The 22,242-nt window shown below is 41.7% G+C and overlaps 1 protein-coding gene across 2 annotated transcripts in view; it reads right to left on the bottom strand.

Moving 5' to 3' along the window:
- RNF115 (ring finger protein 115) overlaps nucleotides 1–22,242 on the bottom strand; it is a 118,104-nt gene that overhangs the window by 1,607 nt on the left and 94,255 nt on the right. For both annotated transcript variants that reach the window (XM_006157140.3, XM_006157141.3), the window contains 4 exons: nucleotides 8,079–8,150; nucleotides 6,842–6,914; nucleotides 5,595–5,688; nucleotides 635–750 (listed from right to left, as the gene is read on the bottom strand). In XM_006157140.3, coding sequence (XP_006157202.1) covers nucleotides 635–750; nucleotides 5,595–5,688; nucleotides 6,842–6,914; nucleotides 8,079–8,150 — 355 coding nt within the window. The remainder of the gene's footprint in view (nucleotides 1–634; nucleotides 751–5,594; nucleotides 5,689–6,841; nucleotides 6,915–8,078; nucleotides 8,151–22,242) is intronic.

Here is a 22,242-nt window from a genome sequence, read left to right as displayed (position 1 = left end):
CCTGAGAACTGGCATACGTGACCTGGCAACTAGAAAAACAAAAACGGCATGCATCTTCACACAGCACCTACGTTCCATTGTGTGACACCAGGATACCTCCCAAATAGAACTTACAGCAAAACTGAGAGAATGCAGACCATTGTAGGCCAGCAGTGTAACAACAGCTAATACAGAACTAACCACAGTGAACTACTCACCAACTTCAATACAGTCTAGAGCAGGGATCAGTCAAGTTTCTCTTTAAAGGGACAGGGAGGAAATACTTTAGACTTTGCAGGCCACACCACCTCTGTTACACTTACTCAACTTTGCTGAGGTAGCACAAGAGTAGCCACAGACAATTTGTAAACAAGTGAGTATAGCTGTGTTCTGATAAAACTTTATTTGCAAAGCCACTTGCTAGGCCACAGTGGTCTATGGGCTACAGTTTCTCAAGCTCTGATTAGAAGAGTTCCAAATATATAGTAATCTAACAAAACAGTAACAGTGGTACTAGGAGTTAGGCAGAGATTCATGGAATGAAAATCAGACCTACTTGGCTCTCCAAGTTAACTACACCTTTAATCTTAACCATTCCCAAGAAGATGTGACTCGCATGAGTGTCTCGTCACAGATGACAACTGGCTGTACTCACTAGTTCCAACCATGGCACAATACAACTGCTGTGAAAGAAGTGATTGCAGGGTAACTGCCGGACTTCCTCTTCAACTGTGTAATCTTCTTTGCATACTGGACACTCTAAACCCATATCTGTTGGAGAAAGAAATGCCTTTTAAAGTAAAGAAGCAAAAAGAAGAAAGAAAAACTAATTCAATGTCTCTAATAACCCAAGGGATACAGAAAGAAAAGACACAAGAGACAATGAAAGGTGCATCCAAGTGGGAGGCTCTAAGGAGCATGATTTGTATTTCAAATGGGAGTAGAGAGGCCAGCAGGTGGCATGGTCAACTGCAGTTCAAGTCTTTGACCTGGCAGCTTGCTTTCTCATTGTCCCTCTGGTCAACACACTTGTTCTATAGGAAATTTAAAATAATAATACATAAAATTAAATAATTCTTAACAATAACAAAAAATGGGAGCACAGGTGGTAGACAGGGACATAAGAAGGAGGAACAATGGCTGGGCCTATTTCAATAAGTCTTAGACAGGAACCATATAATATCCACTTTTTAAAGAAGTTTTTGCCTTAGGGTGTGTGCACTTGTGGTTGTGTAGGAGGGAAACACTCAGTGAGAGGGAAAGTGAGAAATCACCCCCCTGGAGGGATAGTCATGCGGCAATCTCTTCTGCTCCATTCTCCTCCTGATATCTTTTTCTTTTTTTTTTTTTTTAGAAGTTTTTTGGGTAGAGCGCGTGCGCTCACCAGATAGACAGAGAGAGACAGAGAGATAGAAAGCGAGAAATCACCCCCCAGGGGGGGTGGTAACGCCGTAATCCCTTCTCCTCCATTTCCCTCTTGGGATCTTGGGCACGCACGCACACGCACCCAGCGTGATAAGCCACCAGGTCCAGGACGTGAACTGCGGTCAACTACATGGCAGTCCAGCAACATAGCCATAATGCTAACTGCTGGTCCCTCTCTTCCTGACATCTTGAGCACACAAACACATGCAACCAGTATGAGTTTCAAGTCACTGGGTCTGGGACTCAAGCTGTGGTTGGCCATGGGGGAGTCCAGTGACGTAACCACTACACTCTCTGCTGGTCCCAAGGCTTACTTTTCAATGTAGAGTCAGAAGAAATGAACTGAAACTTAGATTAATTGTTGAGTAAAATAGGAAAAACACCTTCCCAAATGTGTAACAGTCTTCACGCAGTCAGTTTTTACTAGGAAATATTGGCAGTCTGTCTACCACATCCAATGGATTTACCTCAGCAGTTTTTACTCAGTGTTTTACCCTGCCTTTCCTCTCATCATGCATGGTCTTTCAGTACAGTTCCGCTAAAGTCCTCTACAGATGCTATAAATGAAAAGCTGTACCAGGAAGAGGTGGTACAGAAATGCAAAGTTGAGGTATAGCTCAGGTCTCCAAGTCAAGATCCAGAATGCCTCTTCCCTGAGAAGAAATGGGCACACACAACATTGGGAACTAAAGCAGCAAGTTCTGAGCTTCCCAACGTTCACTAATAACACCAGCTAGCTTACTCCCCTTCTGGCTGGGACATGCACCATTTACTCCCAAAGCAGTTAAGTATTTGGAGTAGGATTACCATTTGATATCAGTATTAATAGATCCACTCCTTCCTCCCTATTACCACCTCTTTCACCTTAATTCTAACTTTGACTTCTCACGCCTCATCTACTACAAGAGCCTCCCAGGCAGCATCCCTAATTCCAGGCCTTTAACCCCCACATATATACCATACCTTCCTACCAGTCAATTTCCCCTATGAGGTTCACACTTATCCTACTCATCTTAACTTGGATTCTCAGATGGCACCTCAAAAATCAACAAATTTGGGACCAGCAGTTAGCGTAATGGTTATGTCACTGGACTCCCATGTAGTCAACTGCGGTTCGAGTCCCGGACCTGGTGGCTTAAACTCATGTCAGGTGCATGTGTATGCTTGTTCAAGACCCTAAGGAAAGAATGGAGGAGAAGGGACTGTGGCATGGCCACCCCCCCCGGGGGGTGATTTCTTGCTTTCTCTCTCTCTGTCTTTCTGGCGAGTGTATGCACCCTATAGCAAAAAACCTCTACCCTCCCCCCAAAACATCAACAAATTCAAACTTAAAAACATCCCATAATCTTCTCACTAGGATCTACTCACTATTCACCCATCCCTGATGATGGGTGGCACCACCTTTATAGTTACCAAGTTAAAATACCTTAAATCACTAGACCAGCTCATGGTATGGTGGTTAAAGCAGCTGGATCCTACATGGCCAGCTGCATGGTTCGAGTCCCAGACCCAGTGGCTTGCCATCTCTGACCCTTTCCCTGCTTTTATCCCATCAGGCAATTAGTAATGAAAGCTTTTCAAGTTACTATTTCCTGTCTCTTTGTTAGCATTGCTACCATTGGGCTACACCTGGACTGCTGCAATTGCCTCATCGATCCCTGTTGTAGCTCTCTCTCCCTTCTAATCTTTTTTTGGGGGGAGAGGTTTTTGCTATACGGTGTGTGCGCTCACCAGAGAGACAGAGAGAGATAGAGAGAAAGCGAGACATCGCCTGCCCCAGGGGGGATGGCCACACCGCAATCCCTTCTCCTCCATTCTCCTCTCAAGATCTTAAGACACGGACGCATATGCACCTGCCATGAATTTAAGCCACTGGGTCCGGGACCTGAACTGCAGTTGACTACATGGGAGTCCAGCGACATAGCCCATTATGCTATCTGCTGGTCCCCCTTCTATTTATACACTACCTCCAGACTAATCATGCCCAGAGGCCACTTAAAAACCTCTCCATTGATCTATCTGGGGACCTACCAAATTTATGTACTACCTAAGACATCCATACTTAACTTCTCTTTAGTTTCGAGGTCCTCTACAACCAGGCCCCACCCTTCCAACCCAGTTACAACTCCTACTACTCTCTAAGATTAGAACCTATATCAGGTATAACAAGGCTTTTGTTCTTAAAAAAAAAAAAAGTTATTTATTTAACTTTATTTATCATCATTTCTTTTTTTAATTTGCTATAGGGCATGTGCCCTTACCAGAGAGAGAGAGAGACAGAAACAGAGAGACAGAGAGAGAGAAGGAAAGCAAACTGCCATGTCTGGGACTTGAACTGCAGTCAGTCATATGGGAGTCCAGCACCTTAATTACCACACCACCTGCTGGCTCCGCAAGGCTTTTTTCTTTATATCTAACTCAGACAAGTTGATGATATTCTTTGTGTGTGTGTGTGTGTGTTTTTAAGAGGTTTCTGCTATAGGGCAAGTGCATTCGCAAGAAAGACAGAGAGACAGAGAGACAGTAAGTGAGAAATCACCCCTCAGGGGGGATGGCCACGCCACAATCTCTTCTCCCCTATTTTCCTCTTGGGATCTTGGGCACGCACGCACACGGATTTTAACCCCCCGGGCCCAGGACTCGAACCGCAGTCGGCTACATGGGAGTCCAGCAACATAGCCATTACGCCAACTGCTGGTCCTAGTCCATGACATTCTTTATTTTATTTTATTTTTTTGGGGTGATTTCTTGTTTTCTGTCTCTCTGTCTCTCTCTGTCTTTCTGGCGAGTGCACACGCCCTGTAGCAAAAACCTCTCCAAAAAAAAATTTTTTTTTTTCTTTTAATCAGAAGACACAGACAGATAGAGACAGAGAAATGAATCTGGAGGGAGTTTTAGTCCCTGAAACCAGTATTTCACAGCTCAAGTTCATTAGTCATTTCAGGATAGGCCTGGGTTTATGCCTCTCCCACTAGTAATGGATCTGAAGGGATAAGTCTCAGCAGAAGATTTTCATTTTTAGTCCCTGAAATCAGTAGTTCACAGCTCAAGTTCAGTAGCCATCTCAGGAAGGACCTGGGTTTGTGGTGTGCGCTCGCCAGACAGAGAGAGACATAGAGACAGAAAGTGAGAAATCACCCCCCAGGGGGGATGGTCACGCCACAATCCCTGCTCCTCCATTCTCCTCTCAGGATCTTGGGCACGCATGCACATGCGCCCGGCGTGAGTTTTAAGCCACTGGGTCCAGGATGCGAACCGTGGTCGACTACGTGGGAGTCCAGTGACAAAGCCATTACGCTAACTGCTAGTTCCCCAATTATATATAAAGATAAGTATTTCTTTGGGACCAGCAGATTGCATAATGGTTACGTCACTGGACTCCCATGTGGTCAATCACAGTTCGAGTCCCAGACTCGGTGGCTTAGAACATATCGGGCATGTATGTCCAAGATCCCCAGAGGAGAATGGAGGAAAAAGGATTACAACATGGCCACCCCCCCGGGGGGTAATTTCTCACTTTCTATCTCTCTGGCAAGTGCTTGTGCCCTTTACAACATGGCCACCCCCCCGGGGGGTAATTTGTGTGTGTGTGTGTGTGTGTGTATACATATATATATATATATGTGTGTGTGTGTATATATATATATATATCTTTATTTCCAAGGCATCTAGAAAAGGGACATGGGAACTGCTCAAAAACTTCACCTGAAACACAGTAATGGATGTGAATACCAGATATAGTGTGTGTGAAAGGCTAGAGTCTAAGGAAGGACATTTAGAAGAAAAATAGAGAGTCAAAGCATTAATGGGACAAAGAAATGTGGTATTATCTGTTGAAGGTAATTTTATAGTTTTATCAACTGGACTAAGGAGAAATGTTCACATGTTGAAATATTTTACTATGTAAACTAAATAAAGTGATTGAATGTGTAAAAGAAAATGAAATAAAAAATATTTTTAAATAAATAAATTCCCTCAAAAACAAAACAAAACAAAACAAAACAAAACAAAAAAAAACAAGAACTTCACCTGTTGACTAACCTAAGAAAGAGTAGGCACCTTCCATATCTGGCACCCAGGTAAGAATCTGAGGGGGGCTAACAGTTCCACCTAAAACCCTTGTACAGAAAGGTACTGAAATTTTGAGCAGAGATTAGAAAATAACAGAATAAGTATAAAAATAAACTTACCAACTTGTTCCTGAGTTACTGTCACTGTTGGAAGAGATGTGATCTTTTCCTTGTCAGCTGGGGGAGGTCCTGTGTTTTCCAGTTGTCCTAAAAGCTACCAAAAAAAAAAAAAAGAAAGAAAGAAAGAGAGAAGAAGTGGCAGACATTTCAATATCCCCAAAGAGGGAGTTGCTCCAGCTAAGAACAAACAGTACAGATATTAGAAAATGTTAGTTACTCTTACTTCTGTAAGGCTCTGAGAAGATTAGATTTCCCTTTTCTTGCCAAGACACCCAAAATTGCTTTACAATTTCAGAGTGACATTCGTATAAGCCTACAGAGAGACAGACCCATAATTGCAAGGCCCGCCTCTGGGCTTAAAACAACTTCATGGGTTGCAAAAGGGTTGTGATGTCATGAATAAAACTATAGCGTAATAAAAAGTAATTTTTAAAAATAAATACTTATTGTATTTTATTTATTCATTCACTTATTTTTTAATTTGACCAGAAAGAGACAGAGGGTGAGAGTGAAAGAGAGAGGAAGTGAAAAAGCAAGCCACCAGATTCAGGACTTGAACCCTGGTCGGCCATGTGGGAGTGTCCAGCGCCTTAACCACCATGCCACCTGCTGGTCCCCAATAAAAAGTAATTCTTAAATGGCACCAAAACTTCAATTTGTCAGAAGGAAGAAAAGGGTGGGAATATGGAAAGTAGCATAAAGTAGGCCAAGAAACAGGTAAATTACTGCCTACAATGCTTGGATAGAAATAACATGCTTTCTATTCTCAGCAACCACAAGGGAAATGAAAAACCAATCAAATTAAAATGAACATAAACAAGTGAAACTATTGTACATGGCATGGGAATACCTTTTTCTCTGCTTCCTTCCCCTACTTTGCTCCATCTAACAGAAATCCCTGCTTCGACATGTGAGAAGACCCTTTTCTGTGAAGTATTTGTTAAAAGGATCCTCATAGGACTGAACAAGAGGTCAAAATTATAATATACTGTTTGTTACAGGAGAAGTCTTTTCTTCCTATGGAGATAAAACCATCTTTTAGAAATCTCCTTGGACCTAGGAGGTTACAGGTATGCTGAGCTAAACCCATAAGCCAGTTATCCTTTTAGTATAATGAAAACCCCAAAGCTCTAAATATTAGAGAAAGCAGAGTGACTGCCATTTCAGAAAGTAGCAGAAGGAAAGCAGGAAGTTTGTGGAACCATGAGACACATTGAACGAGACACCCTCAAAAGGCAGCTCCTCACCTGGGTTACAATGGCATCAAGCCCTGTCTGACCCCAGGCATAATCCCCAGGGTTGGAGTGCAGCATCCCGCTCCTATACGTAAGATGAGACAGACGGCATTAGATGGGGAGACCAGGCTCCGCCTTATACCACATAAAAACCTGGCAGAGGGATCCTGTTCTCTGTCACAGCTGAAAAGTCACTGATCCTCTAGACTCAAGAGGCATAGAATTTCTCCGTATTTCAAGGTCGGACAGATTATCCAGAGCTCTCATTCTCTAGGAATTTTACTTAGCTGGAACACAAAATGTGAAGCTACCTAAAGTACTCCATGACATGTCAGAGCACAAAGAGTGATACATTGCTTGTTGGCTAAGAGATATTTGTCTTTTCTGTGTCTACTTACATTAAGCATAGATGGAACTGCTATTTAAGGAAGAGTTTTCCTTTCACAACTGGCCAAAATCTACAGCAGATTTTCCTCCTTCTAAGAGGCTGCCCATGGTCCTGGACAATGAGGAGCTTTCAAGCAGAGGAGCAGCCTAAGTAGTCTCTCTGAATCAAGACCTCAAGCAAGTACAAAGGACACGTGGTGGCATCTCTTTTTTGGAGCTGCTGGTGCACTACCTGGATGACAGAGGACCAGACTCTGGCTCAAACATGTCTGAAGGAATTAGAGCCTGGAAAATAGGGTGATGCGTGGAAGGAATGAGGCCCTTCTGAGTCTGGGGTGGATGAGAAGTGGCAAATAATTGTTCAGACAAGAAAAATCTCCATCTTTAACCCCTTCCATACCTTAGTGTCACTCTGATAATATTAGAGACTTTTGCTTTTTCTAAGAAACCTTACTTTGGAAAAAAAAAAAAAGTTAAGCATTATGTTTTCAATTTCAGAAATTCTTAATGAATAAATAAAATCTTCCCATATGGTCTGAACTCATAAATCAAAAACCAAGCCTGGCAGGCACTGTCTCACTCTCCATCTCAACACAACCTTCAGACCATGAAAAGAATCAGACATATCCAGCACTTAAATATCCTAGGAGGCCAGGATGGCCCTCCTGAGCCTGATAATAAAAAATAAGTCCTGATTAAGAACTTATTATTGGGATCAATGGATAACGACAGTCTAACAGTCTTCCAATCACACTTATGTACTTACCTATGTTGCTCTTTTTCTTTTTCTTTCCAGCACAAACTATAGCATCTAAAATGATGCTATTCTGACAAAGACAGACAGAAAGCAATGGTTACTTACCAGGAAAAAGGGTGTGGGGATCCAGGAATTGCAGAATTTGCAAAGAATCCTGCAAAGATCTGTTGTATTATTCTGTTAAAGGAGAAAATGTTGGTGAGACAACAGAGCAATGGAAATACTGTACAGATACCCATGACTGACTAACCAATCACCAACCACCTTTCCAAGCCACAATGTCTTTTTTTTTTTTTTTTTGAGAGAGATTTTCGCTATAGGGCGCGTGCGCTCGCCAAACAGACAGAGAGAGACATAGAGACAGAAAGCGAGAAATCACCCCCCGGGGGGGTGGTCACACCGCAATCCCTTCTCCTCCATTCTCCTCTCGGGATCATGGGCACGCACGCACACGTGCCCGGCGTGAGTTTTAAGCCACCAGGTCCGGGACGCGAACCGCGGTTGACTACGTGGGAATCCAGCGACATAGCCATTATGCTAACTGCTGGTTCCCAATGTCTTTTCATTATTATATAAGAGAGCACCAGAAATCAGTCTGCTACCCGGTGGTGCACTATTTTTATTATTATGGCTCTTTTCCTGAGCTCTATTTTCTAATGTATTAGTAGATTTTTGTGAATTAGGCTGAGAAGAGATCTAATGGCATGGTGTAGTTTTCAAACTATGTTTCTTAATCTCTGGCACCAATATGAGGAAGAATTGAAAGGAATGCTGAATCAGTAGGATTCTGGGCCCAAACTCGCCAAAATGACATTTCAGGGTAACTATTATTATGTGTTTTATACACTGGTTTTTGTATAAGAGTGTCCTTTTAAAATTTTCTTAAGTTTGAGAATAATTCTATTTTAACGGTGTTTCAGATGATCATAATACATACACACACACACACACACACACACACACACACACACACAAATACTTGGCACTTCTCATTCTGAACACTGGTGATGGCACACATAACCAGTTCTGTATTGTAATGAGTTGGTCTTAACTACTCAAAGAAACATTGAGGTGATGCCTCAGTTAAAGAAAAAACTAAAGGAGGCTGGCAAGTGACATGGTGGTTAAGGCACTAGACTCCCACATGCCCAACTGTGATTTGAGCCCCAGAATCTGGAGGCTTGAAAATCACACTGGGCCTGTGTACATGTGTGCCCAAAATCCTGAGAGAAGAACGAAGAAGTGATTACAGCATGGTCATCCCACTTCCTCCAGGTGAGGAGATGACTTCTTACTTTCTCTCTCTCTGGCAAGCACATGTGCCCTATGTCAAAAACCTTAAAAGAAAAAAAAAAAGAGAGAGAGAGAGAGAGAAAAGGAAAAAAAAAAAAAAAAACCTAAGGGAATATTCCTCTCACTTGTGTTCTTGGGATCAGATAGCAGTTCCACATAGGAAGATTCCTGGTTCAAGTCCAGGGACCTCCTTGAGTAAGCTGGGCATATGCTTGCTCATGATCTAGTGTGGGCTGGCTGACTGCTAGAGGTGGGTTGTGGCACTAGAACCCTGTTGGGGGTGCTTTCTCCCTCTCATGAAATGAACAAATAAACCAGGGAGAAAAGATCTCCTGTGTTTTTAAATTTTTGTAAATTCATGATAGAAGTGCACAATTGCACCTTTATTGTGAGAGATGCACTCTTATCATGCAAGTAAGAGTGAAAGAGAGAGAGAGAGAGAGAGATGAACACTCTCCACTCTCCACATGTCTAATCACATGTAATCTTCTTCCAACAGTCTCCAGCTCACATGCCTAGCATGTTTCAGGTTGATCAGGCCAAGAATTTGAACTGCAGTTGCTATGTGGGATCTGGCTTCTCTTCAGCAGCACATTACAGCTGTGCCACAGGGACAGCGTTGGCCCAAGATCTCCAGTGTTATGAATGACAGGTACTTTTTTTTTTTTTTTTTAAATTTTTGCCATAGGGCACGAGAGTTCACCAGAGACAGAAAGAGACACTGAGAGAGAAAGTAAGAAATGCCCTCCAAGGGGGGATGGCCACACTACATCTCTTCTCTGTTCTCCTCCTAGAATTTTGGGTATGCAAACACATGTGCCTGGTGTGAGTTTTAAGCCACCAGGTCTAGGACCTGGACTGTAGGTGGCCAAGTGAGACTCTAGTGCCTTAACCACCCTGCTACCTGCTGGCTCAATGGTTGGCACTTTTCACTCCATGGTTCCCACTTGACTTATTAAGCCAATCTATGTAACAATGGCAATAGCTAATATTAGACTTTCCCTGCTACTGAAGTTCAACATAGCTGCTTACACTATTCTCCATGTTTGTTTTATTTGGTTTCTCTTGTATCTTTTCCTTATTTTTTTAATTGACAAATAAAAACCATATGTGTCTATGGTATGCACTCTGATGTTCTGAAATGTACGTATGTGTAAATGCCTAAATCAAGCTAGTTAACCTATGTACTGCCCTCACATAACTTATCATTTATTTATTGTGAGAATACTTTGCATCTCTTCTCTTGTAATTTTCAAGTGCATAATACATCATTAACTATATTCATCACATTGTACAAGAGATCTTTTGCACTTATTCTTCCTAACTGAAATTTTGTATTCTTTGGCTAATATCTCCCCAATCCATCCCTGCACTCCTGGTAACCAACCAATCGTCTACCATCTATTTTCATGAGTTCAACTTTTTTTTTTTAATCATCCCTGTGTTTATTTTTATTTATTTATTTATTTATTTATTTTTGGGGGGAGATTTCTGCTATAGGACATGTGCACTTGGCAGAGAGACAAAGAGGCAGAATGACAGAATGTGAGAAATCACCCTCCGGGGGGGGGAGGGGAGAGGAGGGATGGTCACGCCGTGATCCTTTCTCCTTTTTTCCTCTCAGGATTTTGGGCATGCATGCACACCCACTTAGCATATTTGAAGCAGCTGGGCCCAAGACTCAAACTGCAGTCAACTACATGGGAGTTGAGCGACATAATTATTACACTATCTGCTGGTTCCCGCTGTGTTTACTTCAAAATACATTGAAAAATTATTTGGCAATTCTCCCTTGAGTATGGGCTAGATTTCGTGGCTAACTCACTGATCACAGAATATGGCAGAAGTGATACTTTGTGACTTCCAAGATAAATTCATAAAGCACTGTGACATCCTCCGTGCTTTCTCTTGGATTACTTGCTCTGGGGAAGTGCCACATCAAGCAGTTCTATGGAAATGCTGTGTAATGAGGAAGTAAGGCCTCCTGCCAACATTCAGAAAAAATCTGCCAGAATAAGTGTAAACCCTAGTTAACCTTGTAGATGGCTACAACAGTGAGACACTGAGCCAGAACCATCCAGCTGTACTACTTCTAAATTTCTTACCCACTAAACCTGTGAGATAATAATAATTGTCATTTTGTTTTGTTTTAGGTTTTTGCAATAGGGTGCAAGCTCTCGCTGGAGACAGAGAAAGGGAAAAGTGAGAAATCACTCACCCAGGGGTGATGACAGCCATGCTGCAATTGCTTCTCCTCCATTCTATCAGGATTTTAGGCATGCACACACACCTGGTGTGATTCTCAAGCCATCAGGTCAGGGGTTCAAACTGTGGTAAATCATGTGAGAGTCCAGCACCTTAACTACCACAGCAACTGGCCCCAAAGTTGCTGTATGTGAGCCACTAAGTCCTGAGATAATATGTTACATAGCAACAGATAACTAATACAGTGGGTAGAAGTTGGAAGGACTGGAGGAGCTTGTCAGTGAAAGTATGAAGAAATAGTAGAAATATAACGGTCTCTGAGGAAGTTAGGTGTGAGTGAGAGCTTAAGGTAAAGTAAGAAAATATTATTAGAAATTGCTGGCAGAGTGGTTAAGGCGCTGGACTTCCACATATCTGACCACAGTCTAAATCCTGGACTAGGTAGTTTGAAAATCACGCCAGGCACATATACACATATGTCAAAAATTCCAAGAGAACAGAAGAGAAGGGATTGCAGTGTGGCCATCCCCCCTGAATAAATATTACGACTTTCCCTCTCACTATCTCTCTCCATCTCTCTATAGTGAGTGCACATACGCTATGGCAAAAACCTTCAAGAAAAAAAAAAAAGAAAGAAAGAAAGAAAGAAATGGGAGGCAAAGAGATCTTTGTTATGCACTGGCAAAGTTGGTGCCTGCCATAACATGAAAAGGGGAAGTTGTGACTCATGAAAGGGATGACAATCTAGTTAGAGAGATTTCCAAGGTTGAAGGTATCTTTTGGCTTCCTTTTGCTATTCACATTGAAGTGCAAGAATTGGTGCCAGCAGGTGGCATGGTGGTTGGAGTGCTGGACTCCCACATGGCCGAAAGTGGTTCAAGTCCTAGACCTGGTACTTTGCTTTCTCTCTTTCCATCTCTTTGTGAGTGTATTAAATTAAAATAATAATAATAATAATAATAAATAAAATTAAATAATTCTTTTTAAAAAATGCAAGAAGGTTTGGCAGGTGGTATGGTGGTTGGAGTGCTAGACTCCCGCATAGCCGACTGTAGTTCAAGGCCTGGACCTGGCAGCTTGCTTTCTCATGCTCCTGCTCTCTTTTTCTCACACTGGTCAAAATAAATAATAACAATAAAGCTAAATAAGTAGTTCCAAGTTTTTTTAAAAAATGCAAGAGAGGGATAAAAATGAGTTAGGATCGTATAATTCTGAAAATTCTTAGCAGTCAGATAGCAAATGATATTAAAATTAGGAAATTGTTTTATTTTAGGCCAGCCAGTGGCAGAGTGGTTAAGGTGCCTGGATCCCACACAGTCAACTGCACAATTCAAGTTCCAGATCTGATGGCTTGAAAATTGTGCTGGGTACATGTGTGTGTATGCCCAACATCCTGAGAGTAGAATAAAGGAACGGAGTAGAAGAGATCATGGTATGACCATCCTTCTTGGGGATGTGCTCCACCTCCCTCAGCAAGCATATTAAAAAACAAAACAAAAAAATAGTATAGCATACTGGAGCTTGTGGGTGAGTGGCAGAGTGATTAAATAGGATGCTCTATGACATAATACCATATAGAAGGGTTCCTGGTTCAAATCTTGGAACCTCCCTGAGTATACTGGACATGCCCATGCCCATGATCTGAGGCTGGCTGAAATCTAGGGGGTAGACTGCAGCGTCAAGACCCTGCTGGGAGTGCTTTCTCTCTATGAGTCTCATTTATGGAAGAAATAAACAAACTTGGGGCCAGCAGGTGGCAAGGTGGCTAAGGTACTGAACTCCCCCACAGCCGACTGCGGGTGGAGTCTCGGACCTGGCAGTTTGCTTTCTCACTTTCCCTTTCTCTTTTTCTCTGTCTCTTTCTGGTCAAATTAAAAATAATAATAGTGGATAAAATAAATCATTCTTAAAAAAATAAACAAACTTAAAAATAAATGCTTAAAAAATAAGAGTATAGCATCCTAAAATAAACATGTTTTAATGTAATAAATGCCAACTAATGGACTGTCTAGGAAGTATGAATGTGTTAATGTTCATTTAATACAGATACAGAACTAAGAAATAGGGACCAGCAGATAGCATAATGGCTATGTTGCTGTACTCCCAAGTAGTTGCCGCGGTTCAAGTCTCGGACCCAGTGGCTTAAAACTCACACTAGGTGCGTGTGCATGCATGCCCAAAATCCCAAGAGGAGAATGGAGGAGGGAAGACTGCAGCATGGCCATCTCTCAGCGGGATGGGGGTTCTCACTTTCTGTCTCTCTGGGAAGCACATGTGCCCTATAGCAAAAATCTCTCTCTGAAAAGAACGAAAAAAATATAAGTATTTTACCATCCTAGAAAAAAATTCAAGGTGAGATATAATACCTACAGTTGTAAATTAATAAACTGTCTTCTGGCTCAGGTCTGATTTATTTAGTTTAGATAAGATGAGCTAGTCTATTCAGGACCTGATTATACCTGGGTAAACTATCATTTCAAATACGCATATCTGGGGCAAGAGCACACACTCTAGACATACTCAATAAATATTTAAAAAAAAATGAATGAACATGAAATCTATTTTTCTTCATGTTAGCAAAAAGGCTTTATTCATGCCAATGAAAAAGCCAAAATACATCTCATTTTGAGGGAACATCTTAGGTTGGTGTGAGGAAATCACTAATAATTCCATAAAAGCTAATCTCTGGTATCTTTTTTTTATAATTATTTTATTTTATTATTATTAATATTTTTTATTTGACCAGAAAGAGAAAGAGAGAGAAAGTGAGAAAGCAAGCCACTAGGTCCAGGACTTGAACCCCGGTCGACCATGTGGGAATCCAGTGCCTTGACCACCACATGACAGCAAAGTCCTCTGTCTACAGTGAAACCAACTAGAAGAATGACCAGAAGCCTGAGACACAGATCATGAAAAGTTGAAAATCTAACAAGCTGAATAAAAAGTTAAACTATTTTTCCAATAATGAGGACAAACTACTTTCAGAAAGAAGCCATGTTGAATTTTAATTAAAAAATTTTAAAATCTCTAAAATATGAAATTATAATGCAGTTTCCTTCTTTTTTTCATTTTTTTAAAAGAGGTTTTTGCTATAGGGTGCATGCGCTCGCCAGAAAGACAGAGAGAAACAGAGAGACAGAAGGCGAGAAATCATCCCCCAGGGTAGATGGCCATGCCACAATCCCTTCTCCTCCATTCTCCTCTCAGGATCTTGGGCACGCATGCACATTGCACCCAGCATGAATTTAAGTCACCAAGTCCAGGACTCGAACTATATGGGAACATGGGAGTCCAGCCGTGTAGCCATTACGCCATCTGCTGGTCCCAATGCAGTTTCAAAATATACGGTAACACAATCACAGCTACTGTAAAAAGACATTAACTACTAGTTGTTGGGAAAGTCATGGCATAGTTTTCTATTTTCTACACAAAAAATGTGCCATGACAGTCCCAACAACCCAATATATGGAACAATATATATGATCAGAATAATATGCCACACAGAATAATATGCCGCAAAGATATGCTGGGTTTAACTCACACTTCCACAAAAGAAAAAAAGAAATTGGACTAACAACTTTGAAGTTCTTGGATCAGCCCTATTGGCATGGTGGCTAAGGCAACTAGATTTCACATGGCTGACTATACAATTTGCATCTTGGACCCAGTGGCTTGAAAAACATGTTAAGTGTGAGCGTGTGTGTGTGTGTGTGTGTGTGTGTGTGTGTGTATGCCCAAAATCCCAACAGGAGAATGGAGAGGGGATTGTAGTATGTGTGGTCACTCACCCTAGAGGTTGCTTTATCACTTTCTCTGTCTCCTCTATCTCTCTTTGGTGACTGCACATGTGCTATAGCAAACTATCTAAAAACAAAAAAATAAGTGAACCTAAAATGGAGAAATCATCCTCTGGGGAAGATGGCCATACCACAGCCCCTTCTTTTCCATTTGCCTCTTGGGAGTCTGGGCATACGTTCACATGTGCCAGCCATGATTTTCAAGCCATCAGGTCTGGGACTTGAACTGTAGTCAGCCATGTGGGAGTCCAGCACTTTAACCACCAAACCACCTGCTGGCCCCATCCTGGTGTGTTTTTCAAGCCACCAACTCTAGGAGTTAAACCATGAAGTCAGACAGGTGGAATCTAGCTGCCTTAACCACAATGCCACCGTCTGGCTCTAAATCACCAAGCTGCAGAGTAATTTGCTATACAGCAGATAACTAAAATAAAATATAATAAGCAAAATCTCAATTGTCCTAAGGGTATCTACCCTTATGGGCTGATGGATGTCAAGCCTGGCATAAGCACACTATGAATGCTAGCTAGCTATTAATAATATAAGCTAGCTTCGGGGTCGGCAGGTGGCATGGTGGTTGAGGCAGCTGAACTCCCACATGGCTGACTGCAGTTTGAGTCCTGGACCTGGCAGCTTGCTTTCTCTGGTCAGCTTTAAAAAAATAAATAAATAAATAAAATAATGACTATAAAATTAAATAATTCTTTAAAAATATATATATAGCTTCAATCGTCATAGTTAGAACTATGACAGAAGAATGCATATTAGCGGCACCCAAAGGAAGGACATTTAGGACAGGCTGGAAGGTTGTGAGAGGCCTCCAAGATTCAGTGAAAAATTTGTGAGTTTAACCAAGTAGTGGAGGTGCTTCTGCAAGAGAAAACACATTAGACAAAAGCAGAGACACATGAAACAGTATGGTCTAAGTAGAAAAGTATAGGCTTGGTATTGTCGGAATGAAAGAAAAGCAGGAGGTGACAGGAAACAAGGTTGCAGCAGTTGGGAGGATTCCAAAACAGACAGCCTTACATATGAAGTTATGGTCCCTGTGACAATACACTTTAAGCAGGACAGTGATACAGATTTGAAAAATTAAGTCAGATAAACCTGAAAACATAATACAGAAATAAATTTAAGGACAGCAAAGCCTCGAAAGAGAAAGTCGGGGGGCTAGTGCAGTAATATAGACAAGAGAGGAAAGATGTGAATGCATGGGTTTTGACAGTAATATAGTCTCTTTTTTTAATGAATATTTTTATTTTTTTGGAGAGATTTTCGCTATAGGGCGCATGCGCTCACCAGACAGACAGAGAGAGACATTAGAGACAGAAAGCGAGAAATCACCCCCCAGGGGGGATGGCCATACCGCAATCCCTTCTCCTCCATTCTCCTCTCGGGATCTTGGGCATGCATGCACACGCTCCTGGCGTGAGTTTAAGCCACCGGGTTCAGGACTCGAACTGCGGTTGACTACATAGGAGTTCAGTGACATAGCCATTACGCTAACTGCTGGTTCCCAGTAATACAGTCTTTTAAAAAATACTATGCTCTGGGGGCCAGCTGTTAGCATAATGGCTATGTCACTGAACTCCTATGTAGTCAACCGCAGTTCGAGTCCTGAACCCGGTGGCTTAAACTCACGCCAGGAGCGTGTGCATGCATGCCCAAGTTCCTGAGAGAAGAATGGAGGAGAAGGGATTGCGGTATGGCCATCCCCCCTGGGGGGTGATTTCTCACTTTCTGCCTGTCTGCCTGTCTGGTGAGTGCACACGCCCTATGGCAAAAATCTCTCCGAGGAAAAAAAAAAAAGAAAGAAAAGAAAACAAAAAAATACTATGCTCTGCAAGGCTGACCCTCGTGAGAGGATTCTGGGTATATATCTGGAGACTTTCCTGAGTATGCTGGGCATGTCCATGCCCATGATCCAAGGCAGGCTGAAGCCGAGAGTGGATTATGATAGATATCAGGACTGTATTGGGGGGTGCTGTCTCTCTCATGGAAAAAAACATTTTTAAATGTACACATGAGGCCAGCAGATGGCATAATGGTTCAGGTGCTGGAATTTCCACATGGTTGACCATGGTTTGAGTCCTGAACCTGGTGGCTTGAAAATCACACCAGGTGCATGTGCATGTATGTCCTTCCCCTAGAGGGGTTATTTCTTATTTCTCGCTCTCTGTTTCTCCCTGGCAAATGCACACACTCCATGGCAAAAACCTGAAAAACAAACAAACAAAAAAAAACTGCAGATGTGAGCTAAGGATAAAATAGTAAGGGAAAAAAGGACATAAAAAACAAGTAATAAAAATCAGAAAAACTTGATGGGGCCAGCAAATGGCATAGTGGTTACATTGGTGGACTCCTAAATAGTCAACTACGGTTCAAGTTCCAAACCTGGCAGCTTGAAACTCATGCTGGGTGCCTGAATATGCATGCCCAAGATCCCAAGAGGAGAATGGAGAAGAGACTGTGGCGTGGCCATCCCCCGAGGGGTGAGTTCTTCTCACTTTCTGTCTCAGTCTCTCTCTGTCTCTTCAGTGAGCACATGTACCCTATAGCAAAACGTTCTCTTAAAAAAAAAAAATCAGAAAGGGGCCGGCAGGTGGCGTGGTGGTTAAGGCGCTGGACTCCCACATGGCTGACTACGGTTTGAGCCCCGGATCTGGGCTTTCTCCCTCTCTCTCTCTCTCACTGGTCAAACTAAAATAAATAAATAAAGTTAATAATTCTTAAAAAAAAAAAAAAAAAAAGACCAAAAAAATCAGAAAAACTCAAGTGATTTATATGGATGGAGCGAATGAGATAAAGGGTTTTTGTTTTGTTTTGTAGGGGGAGAGGTTTTTGCTATAGGACATATGCGCTTGCCAGACAGACAAAAAGAGACAGAAAGTGAGAAATCACTCCCAGGGGGGATGGCCACACCGCAATCCCTTCTCCTCCATACTCCGCTTGGGATCTTGGGCATGCACGCACACGCACCTGGCATGAGTTTTAAGCCACTGTGTCCAGGAAACAAACCGTGGTCGACTACATGGGAGTCCAGTGTCATAGCCATTACACTAACTGCTGGTCCCAAGAAAGGGTTTTAGATTTCTAAATTGAGTAGAGAGTACCCCTAATCAAATCAGAAATAAAAAGAATCAAGTTAAAAGAGTTTAGTTTCCATCCTGGTGAATTTGGATTATCTATAGAATATCCAAATAAAAATGCCTAATAAGAAGTTGTATAGTCAAGCCTTAAATTACACAAAGAAGTCAAAACAAGAATATGAATCTAAGAATCTTTAGTATACAGGTAATTATTAGAACTGTGAGAGGACTTAAGCATGACCAGAGGAGATTTCTGGATCCACAGTTCTCAACCAGGAACAACTCTGCCCTTTGTGGAAATTTCTGGTGCTCACTAACTGGGTCAGGGAAAGTATTATGGCCATGAACCGAGTAAAGCCAGAGATGCTGCTACATACCCAACAATGCAAAGGAAACCTCACATGAAATATTACCTATAGTTAAGGGAGGCAGATCCTACATAGCCAACCATGTGTTTTGAATCCCAGCCCTAGCAGCTTGGTAAACATGCTAGGTACATGTACATGTGTCCCAACTTCTGACAGGATGGAAAAATAAGAGAAGGGACTGCGTGTCGCCATACCCTGTTGGGGCTTGCTTTTGCCTTCTCTCTGTGTCTCACTCTGGTCAACACACACGATCACCAACAAAAAACTTTTTAAGGAAAAAAAAATGACCTAACCCCAAATGTCAATACTTCTGAAGCTGAATCCTGGTGTAGGGTGAGAGGTAAGGCAGAGTCAAAGAAACACACTAGGAAAACCAATATTTAGGAAGTAAAAGTAAAAGAAGAAAAAGTCAAGAGAAAAAATTAATCAAGAAAATGGAGATCAGAGCAGGAGAGAAATTCAAGAGGGAAGAAAAAGTTAATTTAGTGAACTGGATTCATACAATAAAGATGATAAAGTACCCACTGTTTTTACAATTAGAAGACTCTAGAGATTTTAGTGAAAGGAGGGTCAGACTATTATCAGGTAGAAAATGAAGGCACATGAGAAAGTATACCGAGTGAATATAGATGCACCCTTAAACAGTTTTACTGGTGTAAGCAGGTAGGTGGATTTCCATGTAGTTGACTGTAGTTCGAGTCCTGGACTCAGCAGCTTTAAATCATGCCAGGTACATGTGTGTGCATGCTCAAAATACTGGAAGACACTGTGGCATGGTCATCACCCCTACAGGGTGATTTCTCTTTCTGTCTCTTTGGCAAGTGCACACACCCTACTGCAAAAATCTCTTAAAAAAAAAAAAAAGAAATTTTACTTAAAAGGAAAGAGATTGGACAGTAACTGGAGCAGTAGTTTTCAACATCAGCTATAACAACCTCAGGTGCTTAAAAAAGTTACAATGCCTGGCCAATAGGCGGCATGTGGTTAAGTTATTAGATTCCACATAGCTGACTCTACAGTTTGATTCCTGAACCTAGCAGCTTAAGAAACACACCAGCCTATGTTCATGTGTGCCCCAAATCCTGAGAGCAGAATGGAGAAGGGATTGCAGCATGGCCTTTCCCCACGTGGGTAATTTCTTTGATTACCTCTCTCTCTGTCTCTCTTAGGTGAGCACCTGAGAGTGCTGTGCTGTATAGAAAAAACCTTAAAAAATAAAAAAGTGTATACTCAAAGCTTAAATTATGTAACATGAGCTAAGGGGCTTACCTTGAAAAACGAAAGTACATTTCAGGAGACTGGAAAGAGAAATATGTGTTGATATAGAAAAATTGGGCATAGGAATAGGGGGAGTTCAGGTCTAAAATCCCCAATATTCATAACAGAGACTATAAATTAGTGGTTGAGAATCAACTATTGGATAGGAAATTTGGTGAAAATGTAAAATATCTGCTATGAGGAAGCAAAAGACTAATCAAAAGCACTGAATCTAATAGAAATTTAATGCACTTCAGTATTTACATGGGCGCCAAGAAGCACATGCATGCACTTTTCCTTCAGCAGTGCATAACCACCTCCTAGCAGAGCAACGACCATAGCACTGACTCCAAATTGAGAGCTGAATGAGTGGAAGTAAACAAAGATGCACAGAAGGTAAGAGTTTACATGAAATGGGTCCTAAAACATGTAGAAAAGGGAAAGTAACGCATAGCAACTTATAAACTGGTGCAGGATATAGATTTAACTCAGGGTAACATAAACTATTAAAATAGTCCAAGATTTCATTGATTTTTGTCCTAGGCAATCTCATTAAATTGAACTTCCCATTCCTGTATTTGTCCTAAGAAGTTATGTCTGCAACTAACTTTCTTTTTGTTTATTTTAAAATTATTTATTTTGTTTTGCTATATCTATATGTATGTATGTATGTATGTATGTATGTATCTATCTATCTATCTATCTATCTATCTATCTATATATTTAAGTTTGCTATAGGGCACAGGTGCTTTATCAGAGACAGAGAGACGGGGGCAGGGGATGGGGAGAATGAGATAGCAAGCCACAAGGTCTGAGACTCAAACCGTGGTCATCCATGTACAAAACATGAGATGAACCAGGGTTGGCAGGTGGTGTGTGGTTAAAGACACTGGACTCCCACAAGGCTGACTGCAGTTTGAGTCTCGGACCTGGCAGCTTGCTTTCTCACTTTCTCTCTCTCTCTCTCTCTGGTTGAATTAAAATATATATATAATAATAATAATAATAATAAATAATAATTCTTTAAAAAATAAGGTGAACCAATGGACAGACTGATGAATAGATATCCAATAATACATGAATAGTAAAATGCTGATATTAAGTCTAGAAGGTATGTTGGGGTTTGGGGGAGTATAGGACGTAGAACAGCATGTACAACAGGATTTTGTGAGATGGTAAAAATGTGTCATTTACGCTGTCAAATTGGTAAACTACATGTGATCTCTGAGCCCTTAAAAAGTGGCTGATAGGACTGAAGAACTTCATATTTTGAGTTTTATTAACCTTTACTTCATTTAAGTTGATAGAGCCACACATGGCTGGTGGCTGCCAGAGTAAACAGTGCATTATTAGATACACACAGTCTTGGATGCAAGTCTTGGATTCACCATTGGCTGGTATTTAAGTTTTCTGAGTCTCAATTTCTTTTTTTTTAATTGTCAGAAACACAGAAAGAGAGAGAAGGAGAAACCACACTGCCCCAGTCAGGTGTGGTCACTCTACAATCCCTTCTCCTCCATTTATCCATTCTGTTGGGACTTTGAACACAAACACACACACACACACACACACACACACACACACACAGAGCATGTTTTTCCAGCTAGCAGGGTTAGGACTGGAACTGGCCACATGGGACCTGGCTCCCTTAACCACTAGGCAATGAAGCTGCCCTCCAAAACAGGGTCTTGCTCCACATGCACCACACACCCAGCTCTTCCAGATAGGGTCTCGTTATGTTGTCCATGCTGGCTGAGAACTCATGACCCTGCCTCAGCCTTCCATGTAGCTGGACCACAGACATGTGTCATTGTGCCCAGCTTTTAGGGCCAGAATCAAACCTGGGCTTCCTTTGTGACATCAGTCTGCCAAGTGGCAGTACCAACCAGGGCACACTACTGTGCTGGGTTTCAGTTTATTCTTACGTAAAATAAAAACAGGAACTTATTACTTCATACAGATTAAACAAGATAAGGCAATAAAGCATAAAGCACAGTTCTGCACATCTAGCAAACATTTAAAATTAACATCTATTCTTCTTTTTTGGAGAGATTTTTGCTATAGGGTGCGTGCGTTCGCCAGACAGAGACAGAAAGATAGAAAGTGAGAAATCACCCCCCAGGGGGGATGGCCATGCCACAATCTCTTCTCCTCCATTCTCCTCTCGGGATCTTGGGCACGCACGCACATGCGCCCAGCATGAGTTTAAGTCACCGGGTCTAGGACTTGAACCACAGTTGACTACGTGGGAGTCCAGCGA

The sequence above is a fragment of the Tupaia chinensis genome, unplaced genomic scaffold (assembly GCF_000334495.1).
Source record: "Tupaia chinensis unplaced genomic scaffold, TupChi_1.0 Scaffold000529_1, whole genome shotgun sequence".
NCBI lineage: Eukaryota > Metazoa > Chordata > Mammalia > Scandentia > Tupaiidae > Tupaia > Tupaia belangeri.
The sequence above is the reverse complement of the archived record's forward strand: the minus strand, read 5'-3'. Positions and strand labels throughout refer to the sequence as shown.